The sequence below is a fragment of the Durio zibethinus genome, chromosome 13 (genome assembly GCF_047325235.1).
Source record: "Durio zibethinus cultivar Kanyao isolate XHJ-2024 chromosome 13, ASM4732523v1, whole genome shotgun sequence".
In the NCBI taxonomy this organism is placed as follows: Eukaryota; Viridiplantae; Streptophyta; class Magnoliopsida; order Malvales; family Malvaceae; genus Durio; species Durio zibethinus.
The window spans coordinates 472,292-491,209 of NC_143174.1; the positions used below are offsets into that span (position 1 = coordinate 472,292).

The 18,918-nt window shown below is 37.0% G+C and overlaps 2 protein-coding genes across 5 annotated transcripts; one reads left to right on the plus strand and one right to left on the minus strand.

Moving 5' to 3' along the window:
* Positions 1 to 802: 802 nt before the first annotated feature.
* LOC111303499 (Rab3 GTPase-activating protein catalytic protein) lies at positions 803 to 10,970 on the minus strand. Of its 3 annotated transcripts, XR_016326921.1 has the most exons (23): positions 10,637 to 10,970; positions 10,455 to 10,498; positions 10,293 to 10,356; positions 10,000 to 10,114; positions 9,839 to 9,906; positions 9,613 to 9,710; positions 9,158 to 9,329; positions 8,589 to 8,814; positions 8,299 to 8,425; positions 8,035 to 8,141; positions 7,820 to 7,912; positions 7,216 to 7,344; positions 6,973 to 7,106; positions 6,215 to 6,304; positions 5,923 to 5,993; positions 4,979 to 5,162; positions 4,804 to 4,875; positions 3,937 to 3,976; positions 2,917 to 3,191; positions 1,917 to 2,094; positions 1,625 to 1,836; positions 1,483 to 1,546; positions 803 to 1,279 (listed from the first exon to the last, which is right to left on the minus strand). XR_016326921.1 is itself a non-coding variant. In XM_022899808.2 (22 exons), exons 1-22 carry the CDS (start codon positions 10,691 to 10,693, stop codon positions 983 to 985), a joined length of 2,853 nt encoding a protein of 950 aa, XP_022755543.2. In that variant the 5' UTR covers positions 10,694 to 10,970; the 3' UTR covers positions 803 to 982. The 3 variants fall into 3 exon arrangements, 2 of the variants coding, with proteins under 2 accessions (XP_022755543.2, XP_089598635.1); XM_022899808.2 differs by lacking the exon at positions 1,483 to 1,546; XM_089742509.1 differs by lacking the exons at positions 1,483 to 1,546; positions 7,216 to 7,344.
* Positions 10,971 to 12,758: 1,788 nt separating this feature from the next.
* On the plus strand, positions 12,759 to 18,809 carry LOC111303501 (ubiquitin-activating enzyme E1 1-like). 2 transcript variants are annotated; one of them, XM_022899813.2, is made up of 7 exons: positions 12,759 to 13,014; positions 13,218 to 13,594; positions 14,133 to 14,350; positions 14,667 to 15,461; positions 16,316 to 17,184; positions 17,277 to 17,709; positions 18,056 to 18,809. In XM_022899813.2, the coding sequence occupies exons 2-7, from the start codon at positions 13,231 to 13,233 to the stop codon at positions 18,650 to 18,652; spliced, it is 3,276 nt and encodes a 1,091-aa protein (XP_022755548.1). In that variant the 5' UTR covers positions 12,759 to 13,014; positions 13,218 to 13,230; the 3' UTR covers positions 18,653 to 18,809. The 2 variants fall into 2 exon arrangements, with proteins under 2 accessions (XP_022755548.1, XP_022755550.2); XM_022899815.2 differs by having other exon boundaries at positions 12,919 to 13,594.
* The last annotated feature ends 109 nt before the right edge of the window (positions 18,810 to 18,918 follow it).

Consider the following 18,918-nt stretch of genomic DNA (forward strand, 5'->3'; position numbering starts at 1 on the left):
TAGGCAACTTTACATCTCTAGTGTGCTAAATCTTATCAACACCTCATTTGGATCAAGCAACCTCACATCTTTAGGACGCTTTTGGGCCAGATCATAGCACCCAACCTTCAACCCTGCCACTTAGATTGTCTCAATGCTCCCTCTAACTTATACTCCAGGTTGACTCAACATATGCGAGTAAATCCTATCAACATCTCCTTTGGGTCAGGCAATCTCATATTTTTAATGCGCTAAGTCCTATCAACATCTTCTTTGGACCAGACAACCTCACATCATTAGTACACTTTGGGGCTAAGTCACAGCACTCAACCTTCAACTTTGCCACTTAAGTTGTCTCCGTACTCTCTCAAGCTTACGCTCCAAGTTGATTCAACATATCACCCACTTTGATGTGCCATATTTGAATATTATCATATACTCGCTATATCTAAATCGAACATTTTAAATATTGACGTTCCCTGTCTAGCAATACCACTAGAACTCGAACTCGTAATCTTAACTGATACTAGTTGTAAGGGAGATAAATCACACTTGGAGCCTATAAGAATACACCAGATAGCCCATACATACATATTGAACACTACTTGAGCCCAAAAGCTTAAGCTGTTAGGTTTTTAAGTCTTTCATACATATATAAGATATCTCATTCAGATTTTTTAATGATGTAAAATTCGTTACTCACATGTGATCTATATTCCAACAAAATCCTGATTAAAACAAAAGTAACCATCCTTAACTTCTGCCAGAGGCTCATTATGAAAGAACGAACTATACTCTACAATAAAAACAGAAAAGAAAAAAAGAAAAAGAAAAAGAAAACAAAACTACTTCATCTAGAGATGCACTGTCTATAAAATGCAAAAGAATTGGTTTGCCAGGCAATGTCCTATGGCAGTGGCAATCAATTGCTAAAATTCTAAAGGGTGGAAATAGACCCATCAATACAACAACAAATCATTTATACAACATTATTTTAAAGAAATTAATCATATGAGGTGACAGAAAGTGCTACCCGGAGATCATTTGAGGTTCCACATATATACATCCGATATGTTTCTATTTCCTGTTGATAACCCCCGGGACTGCTGACTGCATAGTGACTGCCACTGGTGCTGTCACGCTTGGAAAAGATGATCTCCCTGAGGATCGGTTCATGGCCGTTAAGAACATTTCCCATGCTTAAAACTTTTCTCCACGACTGATTAGCAACGGGAGGCGTAAACATATTTGACACAACTTGTCTCTCTTTCAGCCTTAGTTGCAGCTTCATGTTAAAATCCTAAGCAACAATAATGTTCGCATATATTGTAAACTCAAGACAATTGCAGGGAAATTTCAAGGGATGCGCAAACGTTTTGATTAGAAAAAATCAAATTAAATCTAAATTCAAGTTTACATACCAATCTCAAACAATATTGAACAGTAAAATGCAATACTTGTGAGCTTATATTTTTTATTTTGATATTAGTCATAAGTCACAACCTGAAATCAAATGGACTTTTCAAAGGAATGGTCGACTGAAACAGTGAACTGCTGCAGTGATTCACTAATACCCATGAAAAAAGAGGGATTAATCTGCCAGAATGCTATAAGTGAGGAGATTCATTGCATGGAGGCTATTTACCTTCTGAACATCTACATCTGCTGAGCCCATTCCCGTGGTTTGTAGGTAAAAGTTGTAGTAGTCACTGAAAATAGCTTCATAGATGCTAGGTGCTTGTAGAAATTTACGATGAAGGGAAGCTGCGAGTGTTAATAACTTCTCAACATGTTCTAAGACAACACAAAGCCGTCTGAGGTCTTCAATTGTCTCACTGTTTTCAGATAATGGCTTCACTGGAACATACACAAGAGCTTGAAATTTCAATGACCTCAATTTCGAAGAAGTGAAAATTTGCAAGAATGATGAACAATACCTTGCAAAGGCCTTAATGTAGATGCCATAGTAAGGTAGAGTTGGTCCATTTTAGTGGTCATCAGCTTCAAACTTCCAAAATTTGTCTGGTTTAGAGTGTCAGCTGAGGCTCTGAAGGCAGTACAAACCATTTGCTCAAGCAACTGATGGGGTCGTACAGTTTCCAGGTAATGAAGGATCTGTAGAGTTTAAGAAGCCAGGAAGGATCAAGCTTAATGCATCAAAGAAATAGAGAAGAACAGTTATAACCAAGCTACGAGGTTTGAGCAAAGTTTCAAGTCCAAATCTTAGCTTAGCATATAATCAGAAGTCAAGCATGAAATTGTTTCCAAGTAGCCTATCACGTCAGGTAATAAGCCTATGCTTTTGCCAGTTGAGTCTTCATTTGAGATCACTGAAGACAGGCCCAGAATGATGCATTGGTACTAGGGCATTTGTCTTGTTTAATCTAGAGGAGAAGTCAACCTTCAGGTTTCAAATGTATACATATATTTATATATAGGTACAACCCAAGTATGCGGATGTCACTTTTGGACTTCTTTTGCCTGTAAATTAATTAAATTGGGCACTAAGGGAAGCATTTGCCTCTGGAAACATCACCATCACAAACCACCTTGGGAGTAAATAAGCAGTCTCCCATCATCAAAGTCAGGAATAATGAAACAAGCTAAAGATAAATTCTCAAAATCAGCATAAACTGTGGCATTTTGAGATTAATAATCTTGCCCTAGAAGATTATGTTGGCTAAAAAGATATTTCAAACTCTTACAAAACCAGAAGTCCAGGATATACATGAAGAAGGCTTCTCTGCAACGAGTGAAGTCATATGCTATCTTTCTATCAGATCCAATCTTGAGTATCTTTTAGGTCAAATAAACCAAGGGGGGGAAAGGAAAAAGATTGTTGTTTGGGGGGGGGGGGAGGAAGAAATATTACACAATAGTATTATAAGCAGAAATCAAAATGTAAAAAAGGTTCATTCTTCCACAGTCCAAACTGACCTTCTCTCCTTCTCTGTTTGGATCCAGCAGTGGTTTCTGATCATAAGCTGGCAAAATAGGAGCATCATTCCAAATCTTTCGCCACAAGTTCCCGTCTCCAGACATCCGCTGTGAAAGTCGTCCTCGGGGAGGCCAGTCATCCTTAATACCCTCTGCAAGACTTTTGGACAGACAATTTGCTTCGCTTCCATCATTCTCCCAATCGCCAGGTGAGTGCCACCGGATAAAATCTTCAAAAACAGCATCTGGGTTTGCAGCTTTAAAGGCTGCCATGTCTATTTCAAAATTAGAAGAGTTATCAGTAAAGATGTGCAACAAAGCATAAAACAGACTTAACTGAGCACATATTTGAGACTTTGAGCATCAAACTTATGACAAAAGAAGGTGAAACACAGAAGGAAGAGACAATTTAACATCTGATGTCATACAAACCTGGACATTATTGTCTCTGTCCTATTTGCACTCATACACCAACAATTTTACCTTAATTGGGAGGGCAATTTAGAATCACCTCCCCCTTATCTGTTTCCAAAGTGAGTGCCTACATGCAATGTGTCACTGCTATGTAGAGGTAGCTATAGTAATTCAACATACTCTTCCCAGACAGAAAGTTGAAACACGCAATTCCATTCATGCAGAATGCAACAAAGATTACATAATTGCTTAGATCAGATTCATTGAATTTCAGAACTGTTGAACTGGGATTAAAATTCTGCACAGGAAAGTTCTAGCCACAAACAGCATCTCTAAAGATTTCTAAATGCAGAGGGAGATAGTCTATGTGCCAACTATTCAACAGTTTGTATAGCTCCATAACTAATCCCCAACAGGACAAGATGTGCATGTTGAAAAACTTTGTTCATGTTTAGTTTCCCAATTCAACATCAAAGGCATGGTTCCATATAAAATGAATTTAGTAATCTCTTAAAATTATATCTGCCACTGGCAATATCTCATGACTTACAAAATAATATAACAAAATCTACACTTAAGAGGAAGAACGCTTAATATAGTTATTACCTGAAGATAATGTTTCTCTCTCCAACTGTGCAGAAAAGTTCTGTAATGAAACAGTAAACATCTTCCTGAGCTACTAAATAATTAAAGTTGTTCAAGAATCAAGACAACATGAAATAAAAAAAATCCAATAACCCTTTTTATAATCATGATAGATGAGATATCGAAAGATATATGTACAAAGGTTAATATATTGCAAACTGTGACCAGCAAATTAGACACAATTCATGATTCAGATAGCCATATAAAAACAAAGTAACAAGCAAACATCCATTAGCCACTGTATAATGAAGGAATTATGATATTGAATTGCTAGATGGAGTGTTGCAAAAGAAAGGCAACTTGTAAATTTTAATTATTTAGCACAATGAAATCAACTCCATTAATTCATTGGTGACAGAGCTAAACAGTAAACTAAAAGAAGCGGCTAGTTTCAGTTTTGTGTTTTTGATTGTTAAAGAGATGTATAACATTAAAATGCTTAAGGCACATTGAATCTTACTTTGGCTTGAGAGAACTAAAATGTTGGAAAAAAGTAGAGGGAAGACAGGACATAAATTATCCGTACCAAAACCAATTTAGATGCTCAACCTGGTACTTTGTCAAGCAAAATACCAACATCTCCTTCCAGTTAATTCAAGTATATGTTTAATGGTCATAATACAACTAAGTCTAAACTGTTCTACCACTGACTGAATCCTAAGAAACAATTAAGAGGTGATAGAAATCAGGTGGCTACCTTGACTAATTCCATGTTTAAAACATAGGACTCCCAGGTGACATGTTTAAGATTAATGGCTAGTCGGATGCAACAAAAAAGAAAAAATTGACATTCATAAACAAAAGATTTCTAAAGAAATTTAGGCTTACAAATGAATCACCAAAGGCCTCAACAGCACGGAGTCGTTCTTCATGCATGTCTTCTGTCATGAGTGGTGCATTCTACAATGATTCAAGGAAAAAGACAACTGCTATTTTAAACATACTTGTAGGAGATTATTTAGTGAAAAATAAACAATGAACAACACAGAGATATAAGAGAAACCTGTGTAAATGGAGCATGCAAGCTCTGACACGATTTCAGAAGCTTCATAGACCCTACAGGACCAGCTGAGCCTCTCCTAATAGAATCTGAAGGACTTTTATCAGCAGAATGCGCATCTTGAGAATTTGTACTAAACTTTGATAAAACTGTTTTAGATTCATTAAAACCTTCTGGAGTCAAGGGACTGCAAAAAACCAAAAGGTTCTTATCATATTTTTATTACAATTCTAGTCCAAGTAAAGGATGCACAACCTATTGGACAGTGCAGTGCAAGTTCAGACCTTATTTATGAATTGACAAATTTGTTCTCTCATCTCTATTTCATTGAATCCTTAAAGAATTATAATAACTTACTAATTACTGTGATGTGGAAAAATATTACTAAATACATCAAAATGAACCTTCCAACTCAGGAATTCTAGTCATGGAATGATCCCACCTTACATATATGCTGGAGTAAACATAACTGACCAAGTTGAATTAAAGCATAGCCAGCATCTCATACATCACTTATTGCAAAATGGACCACCTAGTCAGGCAACAAGGCACATAGATTTATCATTGATATCATCTTGACTAACCCGCTCATTCAGTCTTTTGCAACTATCAGGACAACAAAGCCAACTACTTTGTATCTATGTAATTTGCATCTATAGATGACAGTAGAAGCACTTTTTCTTATTCAATCATCCAAACTTCAAAGCATTCTTTTATGGCTTATAAGCAAAAGTATCTCAATCTTACTAACTCTGAGGGCAGAGAATGAATGCATCAGTGTCATCATAAGGATAAATTAAAATGGATCCACTAGTGGCCAAATAATGATTAATGTCTCTGAAATAATGTAGCTAAAGCAAAAGCAGAGAACAAAAGGATTTGGCAAAGCCATTAAGGACAGCAAATTCTTATGAAGAAACCAAAGAACTCTCACTTGCTTAGTTCACCTGTCATGTTTCCCATCAAAGCCTTGACTCTGAGCATGAAAGCTAGTCGACTCTCCAACTTGAATGTCTTCCTGCATTTTCCGTCAAATGAAAACTTCAAGCCAAAGACAAATATGATGAACTAGGTCCGGAAGGGAAAAGTGGAATAGATGTAGCAAGAAAGAGAGAAGGTTGAAAGCAGGAGAAGAATAAGGGCTACCCCCTTTTTCTTGTTTTCCACCACGCCTTACTATCAAATACAATAAGCACTAGAAACGGTGAAGGAAAAGAGAAGACAAATGGTGCTTGCTACCTCCATATGTGCAAACTCAGCATCATTACTTCCAATACAGTCTTGAAATTCTTCATTCAGTTCACGCTTCTTCTCAATGCATATTGCAAGCTGATGAACAAAAGGACAAAGTGAAATAATTTAGTGGTCATCATATTGCTTTAAGGAAAAAGAAAAAGTGAAAATATTAAACAACTAACTACATAAAAAGGATAAGATGCTTCAGCAAAAAGTCCCTACTTCAAGAAGAAAACTATAGGCAAAAAAGGATCGTACAAGCCATTGATGACGTAATGCAGCAAGCTCATTTTCTATAGGTCTAAGCTTAGTCTGCACTAAAGTTTTATAAATCACAATATAGCATGCATCCATTCAATGTAATTGAAGGCTCTCAAGATTTAGAGAACCATTTTACAACAAACACACGTTTGACCTAAAGGGTTTGTAATAGAAAGCCAGCAGATAAGTTAGAGCAGCAAAGATAATTCAGAAATTTGCTATGGGTTTCATGAAATAAGTGCATGACAAATACATCTATATTTTCTTCATTTTCCCCTCAAACTTGAATAAACTGAATTAAGGGCACAAGATACTAGACTATGAGAAAATTCTAAGTCTTAAAATTAACAGTATAAAAGAATGTAAGAGAAAGGAAGTCAATAATAAAAGCTCGATGCATTATAGGAAGGTCAGTTCCTTTAAAAGCCCTATATTTCCACCAATATTAACTGACTTCACTTGACAAAAGCTGTCCAACAATGATCATTAGATTTTATTACCATTTGCAGTTTCTGGTTGATTAAACAAGTTGCTAGGTCAATTGAACCATTGGCTGGCATTTTAGGCAACGGCTGTGACTCTTCCCAACACCAACGAATTTCTCGAACAAATTCGATCCAGAGCACAGCAATGGCTAAACACACAAGAAAAATAATCAACGCTTAGTCAAGGAAAATGTTACAAAGTCAAATACAGATATTTTGCTTTCAAGACAATTTATCATGCATGATTTTCACACCTACCACGTATGTTACAATTGCCAAACCATAATGAGTGTAAACAGAACTGTGAAAAAAGAGAATCAACAGGTGCGCCTTTAATAGCTTGAGAACTATTATGTTTGCCTTTAGCAAAATCAGGAAATTGGAGACCTGTTATGTAAAATTAGAAAGAAACAAGTGAACTTTAAACAAACTGTTCTCCCTTGAGAAGTCATGTCAAGACAGAGAATTAATACTCATAGCAAGATGTAAAGTTAGATAATAAGACCTAAAACTCAATGAAAAATATTTTGAATAAGAAACTGCTTAAGCATGTAAGCCAAGCCAACCATGTCTACCATAGCCTCACCAACTTATCATTACCTAATCATGAGTCATGAGCAAAGAGAGCATTTTTCTTTTTTCTTTTTTTTTATTTTTGGTCAAATTCTAGCAAAAGATACCAAGATGGAAAAGGTAACTTAAGCCACAGCAGTAAACATCGTAGACTTTAAATAAGCATAGAGAGAGAGAGAGAGAGAGAGAGAGAGAGAGAGAGAGAGAGAGAGAGAGAGAGAGATAAAGCATGCAACAGATTCTTCATCGTATGATACATCAAAATGCTTAGTAAAAAGGAAAAAAGTACCCTCATGGAAAAGATCTTTAAGCACGCAGTCAAGGACTGTAGGTGGCGGTATAACCATAGAGGACTTTAAATTGTCTGAACCAGGATTTTCAACTGCTAGAAAATAAATGCATGCGTTAGAAGAAATTTACACAATTTAAAACAAAATTTCCAGGTAACTTCAACACATCTGCAGCATAATATATATTCCAAGATGAAGATAAAGCTATTGAGACCTGACACGAAATCCTCCATAAATTGAGCTTCAAATGACATAGCCAGTGCATTAACCAAAAGCTGCATTTGGGAAGCAAATCCAATTCTGTCTCCTTTTGAACTATCACTTTATTCAAAAAATAAAATAATCAGATGAATCGCTTGACGAAGATATTAAGAAACTAACGATTCAAAGGGACCATAAAAATTAGAAGGTAGTCAAATTTGAAGAAGGATCAATCTTAATTTCACAATAACATAGAAACCATGCACAAATTCCTTACAGATTTGGGGACAAATTTGGAGTTAGAATCCACTTCTCAGCTTCATGGGGTGAAGCATTTTCCATTTCAGCCATTTCCAAGGAGCTTTCAACCACCTTTTGTGACCAAGTGGTCACTAAATCAAATCCTACATGCATTGAATCCATCAAACCAGTGTCCACCGGCAATTCATAAAAGCAGTCCCTCAGAGCTTGCATCAGCTCAGAAACATTGCAAGTCATCTAGGAGGCACAATTTTCCACCTTCCTCCTCTGAATAAAGAAAAATGAGTATCACTAACATAAGCTTACCCTTTACTGGATCTTCTGCAGAATACCACTCACTCCAAGGGCAATCATCATCCCAATGCTTCCTATTGCGATTATCACTGCCTGCCAATGCTTCAGATTCTGCATTTTCAGCATCAGCTTCTGGGATATCATTGTCGTTGTCGTCATTGGGAAGGGTTCGATAGGTGAGTTTCATTATAAGATGTACTTTGAAAATATGCATTGAATGGTCCAATGTGGAGTAAGCCTTCAGAAATAGATAACCAGTTAGTATTCACTACATAAAGATAAGAGCATAACATCAATGTGGATGCAAAACATTACAAATTCTGATGTAAACACTATTGCACAGACAAGAGGAAAAGATAATTTGAGCAGCACGATCATAAACAACACTAATGACTAAACTAAATTTCAGCTTTATTAATGGAGATAATTAACATGGAAAATAGCAAAATGCTAGTTAAGATCTAATGTCATCTCATAGTAATAATAACAGACCCGTGTTAAACATTAAAAATCAAACAAATACTATAGTTTGTGATCTTGGAAAAATGTGCAGGTTTTTAATAAATAATGAGGGAACTTACAAACTTAGAAACAAACAACTCATACAATCCTTCCAGATGCATGAACTTTATGGGAACCTGGCTACCAATACGATCAGCCTCAAACCTTCTGGTAAAAACTGTTCCCATGTTTTGGATTCCAATAAATGCTTTTCTTGAAGGGTCATGGACTGGCACAAATGCTGGCCACAAACTGCAGCACCAAAATGTATATAAAAATTTCATATTCAAAGTTATTAGTAATATTTAATGCAACAGATAAACCTAGGGTACAAATTTGAGTAATAAAACTAACACAAAGCTAACATGAAATAACTGCTCTTCTGACAACATTTATGGGCAAAAATAAACCAAAGTATTAAAACAGTCTTTTAACGATTAATAATACCACACGTTGCTATGTTAAAAACAGAAGACCAACGAGGCTTATGTGCCATAATACTTCAGATGGTACCACTTTTTAGTCAGAAACCCACCTTGAACAATTTGACAAAGCAATTGCAACTGAACTTAAAAGCTTGCTAGCCTCTGGCGCATCGAGTACCACACCACTGCCACTTTGAGGTGAAATCACCTGTTTATGGCACACATTAGATGCAAAGGTAATGAAAGCATCAGATAATACTATACAAACAGCAGTCTACTATTATCAACAAGACTATTGAAAGAAAAGGAAGGGATGGCATGAGATGCTGAGCATACCAAGAATTCTTTTACTCCAAAGCAAATCTGCAGATCATGCAAAGTGCAATTCCAGTCGGCAATTTTGCCTGTGCCAATAAAAAACTCAAGTCAAGAAACATAAGTTCAAACCATGCTAGGTAAAGGACCAAGGGATAAAAGTTTTTTTCTTCCAAAAGTACCATTATTATTGATTTCAAAGTAGTACTCCATGGAATAAATTTTCGCAGCATTTTTCAACGCGGATTTAACCTTATATATGTTATTAGAGGAATCCAAATGAACTGCTCCCTTTTCCTACAACAAAATTGGAAAGGAAATCTGCTTTCATTAAATGTGATCATGGGCTAGGAAATATAATCTTAACCTGCATCCTTATTTTTCTTATCTAAAAAAGCTAAATAGCAGAAATTATAAACATTTTGAATAACAGGAGTTGAATGAAACAAGTTTACTGAAATCAAAGCAGGCGTACCAGCAAATTCTTTGGACCATCAGCTAACCACTGCCGACAAGTAGCCTCTATTTCAGATATGAACCTAAAAATTCGCAAAAATTAGTAATATCAGATTTAAAAAGTAAAAAAAAGGAATAAATATGTAATATGTAGTATTGAAATTGTTATATTATTAAACACCTTTCCCACGAAGAAGCCAAAGTGAAATCATCGAAGTGTTCAAACTGCAGCAATATCAAATAGACTTTACTTTTCCAACAAAAAAAATCAAAAGGAATTCAAATTGTTTTCGAATTTTCTAGCTAATGGAAACTTGGAAATCTAAAAGAGTTAAAGCAAAAATGAAGCTGTGAAAGACATACTTCCTCTTCTTCATCATCTTCTTCTTCAGTTAAATTGGCTTTGCTTGAAGATGCCATGAAAGATCGCACGTTTTCGACTTGGTAAAACTCAGCTTTAAATTTTGCTTCCAAGGCAAATAGGCAGTGGCCACGGAAAACTTAACTAAGCCAATTGTCCAGAAAAAGATAAAGCGAAGTTTGAATCAAAAGAAAGCTTTCAAATCTCAATTTGAATTAGTTAACGAGCTTTGAGATGGGAAATAAATCATAGGAAGGTAAAGGAAGGCCAGAGTGATATGGAGAGATCTGGTGTCTCAGCAGGAAAACGGAGAAAATAAAGGTTGGGAGTTGGGACGATTGGATTCTTGCTGGGAAATGCAATTAGCCAATGCGAGTGTTTTATGAAATTAACTTGCACTCCCTTAAATATTCATAATGACAAAATTTTCCTATTTTTGGTTAAAATTTGAAATTTGCCTCTTAACATTGCCATGTCTTACCAGTTCGGCTTATAAAAGCCAACTGTCCCTTCTTACCCCTTATCTCTCGATTCTGGGCCTGGCCCTTGAACAACATGCAACGAGTTGAGATATAAGATCAAACCCTCACATTCTCACGTGTTTCATAAGATAGGATGTAGCCCAACCAAAGATCAGACAGCAATTTCAACCCTTATTTGTAACGGGCTATTGCAATTTTAAGACTTTCTTGAATATACTTTTCCCTCCATTCTCGATTTCTTTCGTGGAATTAATTTAACGGTTCCAAAGCATCCTCACCAAGAAAAGATTACAGAAGGATAGAATAAGGTTCCTTCCTTCCATGACATAAAAAGGAAGACCAAAATTCTTCTTACGAGCGATTAGAAAACCAAAAGCATCTTTAGCCAGAGAAATAAAACAAAAGTAAAAAAATGAAAGCACTAGCTCCTAGCATGCAATGCACCAGACTCGCCCATGAAAGATGTCTGGTTTTTTTGCTTTGGAATGGTTGCAGTTTTTGGACTATTTGGGTGCTTTGGAGTACAAACTTACGGACCCCAAAATTCTCTGTGGCTACTTTCCCTCAGCCTTAGCCCAAAAAACACTTACATGTAATGTGAATATTTGGGCAAATATCTTTTTACGAAGTCTGAGTCAATTCACATTATACTAAAATTCAATGAAAGAATCAGTAATTCAATGAAAGAATATTTGGGCAAAATCTATACTAAAATTTTACATTATAAAAAATACCATTTTATGTTTTAATTTAAATAAAATTAATCTACAGACATCCACTGTAATTGATGATTAAGTAAACTCAGCCCCAAAAGGCCAAAACCACCATTAACAGCCTTTATAACCAATATTAAAAGCCTAAGCCATCACTAAACTCAACCTCCTAACATAATATATTATAATAACAATAAATAAATAAATAAAGGATAACAGAAACCGACAATGATTTTTTTTTTGTCAATTATTGATGTGTTTGAGGCCTAAATGATGTCCCATAGCATAATCCTCACGCAACCAACAATGGTTTTTTTTTTTTAAAGACTTTTTCTTTTAGAACTAATTCAAGGTAATTTTTCGGCAATAAATGCAGAAGATATTGAACTGAAAAGCGATAAACTGACAATATGTTTTATTTTTAAAAAGCTATAGTCAATGGTAAATTTCCTCTCACTTACAGGACTATGAAGTTTGAATAGGGTTAGCATCAGGCACTTGGTACACACCAAAATGCTTACAACCATTCCTTCATTATTCACCCATTGTGCAAAACTTATGTGGAGGATGCAGGTGACGCTTAAAGCTAGGGTGTAGGAAATAAAATATATAAACAAAATTTGTTATGTCTATGATCATTTATTTAATTTAAAATATTATTTATAGTTATTTGTTAAATAAAATAACAAATATAAATTAATAAAGACAGAATATATTTATTAACCGTTTGTTAAACTTCCATTTATTTACAATTCAAATGTGAAATGAATATATAAATAAATTTTAAAAATAAATATAAATAAAATTTTTCACAAATCTATCTATTCATAGATGTTCCTCGATATTGCATTCAATCATTTACCGTTGGTTTCCTTATGCGGCCCCACGTAATTTCATCTAAGCAAATTTATCGTCCTCTCTCAAAAGATGGAGCGAGAGAGAGAGAGAGAAATGGTTGCCCGCACTCGCACACGGCACAGACCCAAAACCCCAAGCGAGAAAATCCTTTTTTTTTTTGTAGGCAAATCCATAAATGCCCTTCTCTCATTCACCTTATATCAACCCCCCAAAGCTTCCCATTCTCACTTCCTCGCAAAAAACTTGAACGATAAACCTCTGGAAAACAATTTTCATCGCTTACATCTACCCCGGATACTTTCCTCTTCTTAATCAGAGTCCTAATCGGTACGTTTTATTTTTTCAAATTTTCATTTTTTTAATTGCTTAAATAAGAATAAAAGAATAGTCATGGTAAGATTAGGGTTAGGATTTACCGATCTTTGTTGGGTTTTTGCTTGAAATGAAATGTTTGGGATGGGTGATAAGAAATTGTGTACATTTGTGGCATTGGCTGTAACTTTTGTGGGGTTTTGTGGTATTTTGGGCAGTTTACTGCACTATATGCTTCCTAGAAAGAGAGCAGGTGAAGGAGAGGTTGTAGGAGTGAGTGAAAACAACAATAACAGCAACAACATAAACGACGTTTCTGTCACATCGCCGATCAAGAAGCATTGCCCCTGTGACACTGCGGCCCCTGATTCGACGGCTAATAACAACACCTTAACCACAGGGAACAATAGCAGTAACCACACTAGTAGTTGCGTGGTCGAGCCACCGATCATGGCTCCCGGCGATGCAAATCACAATGATATAGATGAGGATCTGCACAGCCGGCAGCTTGCCTTGTATGGCCGCGAGACTATGCGGCGGCTTTTTGCCTCCAATATCCTCATCTCTGGGATGCAGGGCCTCGGTGCTGAAATTGGTATTGGTTTTCTACTTTCTTTAATTTTGCTGTTTTTCTTGTGTTTTCGAAAATGAATCTATTTCTTGTTGTTTTGAAATATCAATTGACTCTGTTGTGTTGATGTTTTCTTTGTTGGCGTTTTTTAACAATGTGCTTTTGAGCTGCATGATGACTGTGACTTTAGGTTTTAATTGCATTAATGCAGCATTGTTCTTTGTGTTATTGTTGTTTAAAGTTAATTATAGAGTCATTGGTCGACGATCAGTTCAATGCTGTTTTTACTAGCGTTCTGAGATCTTAGGGAAAAATCCTCAATATCTGTGAATTCAGTTCAAAACTTTCTTGTTTTGTCATATGTAGTAAACAATTGTATTAATTGTTATGGTTTATTAGCTTATACATTGACTGTGGAGTTTAATAACTACATAACCAACTTTATATGCTTGCCATGTGTCCATCTAATTATGAACAAAGAAATTGAATTATTAAGTTAATGTATAAAAAGTTTATGATTGCCAATTTTTGCTTGCTTCAATGTCATTTTTGGTTTCTGCAGCAAAGAATCTCATTCTTGCTGGTGTCAAGTCTGTGACCTTGCATGATGAAGGAGTGGTGGAGTTGTGGGATTTGTCGAGTAATTTTGTTTTCTCTGAGAATGATGTTGGTAAGAACAGGGCACTTGCTTCTGTTCAGAAGTTGCAGGAGCTAAACAATGCTGTCGTCATTTCGACATTAACAACAATGTTGACCAAAGAGCAACTTTCTGATTTCCAGGTATTTCCTTAACTTCAAGTTACTCATTGATTGATCTAGTTCTTTGCCTATGTCCTAGTTACTAATTTTAGTCTTCTGTGATTTTTCTTTGTTAGCATTGAATTCTAGTGTTGGGTATAAAAAAGTAATTTGACAACAATTTGTTTTACTAGATTTGCTCGTAGACTAGAGACTAGGGAATTTGGACACTTCGAAGAATAAAATTAACTACTAAAATCTAGGCTTGATGTTCATAGCCCCCTCCGTGTTCTCTATTGTCTTATGTATTTTGCTTATGTCATCTTGTATTCTTTTGGTTATTTTCTAACGGGTGCAGGCTGTTGTATTCACTGATATAAGTCTTGCAAAAGCCCTTGAGTTTAATGACTACTGCCATAATCATCGGCCTTCCATTTCCTTCATCAAGGCTGAAGTAAGAGGCCTTTTTGGTTCTGTCTTCTGTGACTTTGGTCCTGAGTTTACTGTTTTTGATGTTGATGGAGAAGAACCACACACGGGTATAATTGCATCCATCAGCAACGACTACCCTGCCCTAGTATCATGTGTTGATGATGAAAGGCTCGAGTTTCAGGATGGGGATCTTGTGATATTCTCTGAAGTTCAGGGAATGACAGAACTCAATGATGGAAAGCCACGGAAGATTAAAAGTGCAAGGCCATACTCATTTACTCTTGAGGAGGACACAACAAATTTTGGTACGTATATGAAAGGTGGCATTGTCACACAGGTGAAACAGTCCAAGGTTTTGAATTTCAAGCAATTGAGAGAAGCTATTAAAGATCCGGGTGATTTTCTTCTGAGTGATTTCTCAAAGTTTGACCGCCCACCTCTTCTGCACATAGCATTTCAAGCACTGGATAAGTTTATTTCTGAATTCGGCTCCTTCCCTGTTGCTGGATCAGAAGAGGATGCCCAGAAGCTCACATCTATTGCTGCTAACATCAATGAGTGCCTTGGAGAGGGAAAAGTGGAAGATATTAACCCAAAACTACTGAAGCACTTTGCCTTTGGTGCCAGGGCAGTACTGAATCCCATGGCTGCCATGTTTGGAGGAATTGTGGGACAAGAGGTTGTCAAAGCATGTTCTGGAAAATTTCATCCTCTTTTTCAGGTTGGCTGTAACCACTCTCTCTGTCATATGTTTGTATGTTTGTCTCATTGTTGTATGTGCATGTTTGTCTTGTGCATGTTTGTCTGACTATCTCTCTAGACATGCATGTATGGATGCACATGCATGCATGTATGGATGCACATGCATGATTAGTTTACACCTTCTTGCTTATGCTATTAGGACTTTATCCTGAATCATGAAAACTAGAAGAAATCTAGAATTATCATTAGATAGCAAAAAAGGAACGATAACAAGCTTTGTGTGGATGGGAATCTTAGTATCCTGTCTGTTTGGCAGACTTAGTTGCTATTTCGACTCTGATTTTTTTAGTTGAATTCCAATGAGAAGTCTATGTGAAGAAAGTGAGAAGGAGCACTTAACAGTCTATTATATCACATAGCCAGGATGAGTCACAACTGGCGGCTCTGGTCGAAGAGACTAAACCTTCTATTAAGGAGCTTCTTCTTCGGTACATTCCCGACTGCCCTACATTACCTCTCTATTCGAGTGTTACGTGGGCCCCAACCTGGAAGGCCCTTCCGAACTTGATGCTGGTCTCTGACCTGTTAGTTAAGCTAGGTCGGATCTCTAAATAATGGCAAATTGATGAACCTAGTTTGAAGTTTTAGGCACCTCTTAACATTAATCTGCTAGACTAGGCAGTTTTGGTTTTGTTAAGTAGAGGGCGTGTTGGCACCTTTTCAGCACAATTACTTTCCTCAGGAAATTAATCTGGGGCAGTTTGGTTCAACTTATCTAATTTGTGATATTTTCACAGCTGATATATACTACTGCCTGCTTTTCGAATCCATTTTTAGTGGAAAATTAACCTTAGATCACTTTGTTTTCAACAGTTCTTCTATTTTGACTCGGTGGAGTCACTTCCTGCTGAACCCGTGGACCCCAGTGATTTTAAACCATTGAATAGCCGTTATGATGCACAAATATCAGTGTTTGGCTCCAAGCTTCAGAAGAAGCTGGAGGATGCAAAAGTGTTTATAGTTGGATCTGGCGCCCTAGGTTGTGAGTTCCTTAAAAATGTAGCATTGATGGGTGTTTCCTGTGGTAGTCAGGGCAAGCTAACAATCACTGATGATGATGTAATTGAGAAGAGCAACCTCAGCAGGCAGTTTTTGTTCCGTGATTGGAATATTGGGCATGCCAAATCAACTGTTGCTGCTTCTGCTGCTGCATCCATAAATCCTCAGCTTAAAATTGAAGCTTTGCAAAATCGTGTGGGTCCTGAAACTGAGTGTGTGTTCAATGATGCTTTCTGGGAGAACCTAACAGTGGTCATTAATGCATTAGATAATGTCAATGCTAGGCTGTATGTTGATCAGAGGTGCTTATATTTCCAGAAACCACTTCTTGAATCAGGAACTCTTGGTGCTAAATGCAACACCCAGATGGTGATTCCTCACCTAACTGAGAACTATGGAGCTTCAAGAGACCCACCTGAGAAACAAGCTCCCATGTGCACGGTGCACTCATTTCCACATAATATTGACCACTGCTTGACATGGGCTCGATCTGAGTTTGAGGGCTTGCTTGAGAAAACTCCTGCCGAAGTTAATGCCTATCTGTCGAACCCGGTTGAATATGCCACTTCAATGAGAAATGCTGCTGATGCTCAGGCTAAGGATAACTTGGAGCGCATCCTTGAGTGCCTTGACCGGGAAAAATGTGAGACATTCCAGGATTGTGTCACCTGGGCTCGCCTAAGGTGTTATTCTTTGTTTGAGGAAAATGCTTCATTTGTATTAGTTTCTAATATAATTTTTTTTGATAATGACATGATGCTTCTGGTGTACTCAGATTTGAAGACTATTTTGTTAACCGGGTGAAGCAGTTAATATTTACATTTCCTGAAGATGCCGCAACCAGTACCGGGGCTCCCTTCTGGTCTGCTCCAAAGCGATTCCCACATCCACTTCAGTTTTCAGCTGCTGATCCTAGCCATCTCCACTTTATTATGGCAGCATCTATACTTAGAGCCGAAACATTTGCTATACCAGTCCCTGACCGGGTCAAGAATTCTAAGATGTTGGCTGAGGCAGTTGAGAAAGTAATAGTACCGGATTTTCTGCCAAAGGAAGGTGTGAAAATTGAGACAGATGAGAAGGCTACTAATCTTTCCACGGCCTCTGTGGATGATGCAGCTGTTATTAATGAGTTGCTGTTCAAGTTAGAGCTTTGCAGGAACAATCTGCCATCAGGATTCAGGATGAAACCAATTCAATTTGAAAAGGTTTGCTCATGTCTTCTGTGTTGTGATTACTTGTAATCATATCTTTTTGCACTTATCCTTATTCTGGATTATATATTATCTCATCTGTAGAAACTTGTTGTAGCTATTATGGTACAGTTGGCCTCTGTCTTTAGAGTTACGCTTCTTGTCTGGTTGTGATTGGTGAGAAGTTTTGGTATATGACTAATTAGTAGGAAACTAGCTTTGAGGCTTAACTTTCTTCGGAGAATGATGTTCTTTTAAATGATTATTTGCTCCTTTACCGCATTACAAATAATGTATTTTTGTGTCAGTTGAGCCTTTAATCAACCTGTGATTGATGCTAATGTAATTCCATGAGTTGCAGGATGATGATACAAACCATCACATGGATCTTATTGCTGGGCTTGCCAACATGAGGGCAAGGAACTATAGCATTCCCGAGGTGGATAAGCTTAAAGCTAAGTTTATTGCTGGAAGAATCATACCAGCAATCGCCACTTCCACAGCTATGGCGACAGGCCTTGTTTGCCTTGAGTTATACAAGGTTCTAGATGGAGCACATAAAGTGGAGGACTATCGAAATACATTTGCAAACTTAGCACTGCCTTTGTTCTCTATGGCTGAGCCAGTTCCGCCCAAGGTCTTGAAGCACCGTGACATGAGCTGGACTGTATGGGACAGATGGATCTTGAGAGATAATCCCACTCTGAGGGAACTCATTCAGTGGCTCAAAGAAAAGGGGTTGAATGCTTACAGCCTATCCTATGGAAGTTGCCTGCTCTTCAACAGCATGTTCCCAAGACACAAAGAACGATGGGATAAGAAGGTGGTGGATGTGGCTCGGGAAGTTGCCAAGGCAGAATTGCCTCCGTACCGATCCCACTTAGATGTGGTGGTGGCATGTGAGGATGATGAAGACAATGATATTGACATTCCTCAGATATCCATCTACTACCGCTGAGTTATTTTCTTTAATCCGCCTCTGATCTCACAATAGGCTTCTATTATTCTGGTGTTATAGCATACAAAATGGATTTACATTTTGCAAAGACGGTTGCACATTTCGTGTAAAATTGAAGTACTTTAGTTGCAGCATATGATATAATCTTTTTATGTTATTTCTTGGCCATGCATGTTTCTATATTGTTATTTTGCATTAATGTAACTGGATTGCTAAATTATCAGGAGACACTTTGCACCCAAGTTTTAAGCATCAAAAAAGAAGAA

Excerpts from the sequence above, each read along its gene's own strand:
- LOC111303499 (XM_022899808.2), bottom strand. The coding sequence starts at position 10,693 with ATGGCATCTTCAAGCAAAGCCAATTTAACTGAAGAAGAAGATGATGAA. Across the intron at positions 8,142-8,298 it reads CCAAATTTGTCCCCAAATCT|TGATAGTTCAAAAGGAGACA; the intron begins GTAAGGAATTTG and ends TTTTGAATAAAG. Across the intron at positions 7,345-7,819 it reads TAAAGATCTTTTCCATGAGG|GTCTCCAATTTCCTGATTTT; the intron begins GTACTTTTTTCC and ends TTTACATAACAG.
- LOC111303501 (XM_022899815.2), top strand. The coding sequence starts at position 13,135 with ATGTTTGGGATGGGTGATAAGAAATTGTGTACATTTGTGGCATTGGCT. Across the intron at positions 14,351-14,666 it reads AGCAACTTTCTGATTTCCAG|GCTGTTGTATTCACTGATAT; the intron begins GTATTTCCTTAA and ends TAACGGGTGCAG. Across the intron at positions 15,462-16,315 it reads AATTTCATCCTCTTTTTCAG|TTCTTCTATTTTGACTCGGT; the intron begins GTTGGCTGTAAC and ends TGTTTTCAACAG.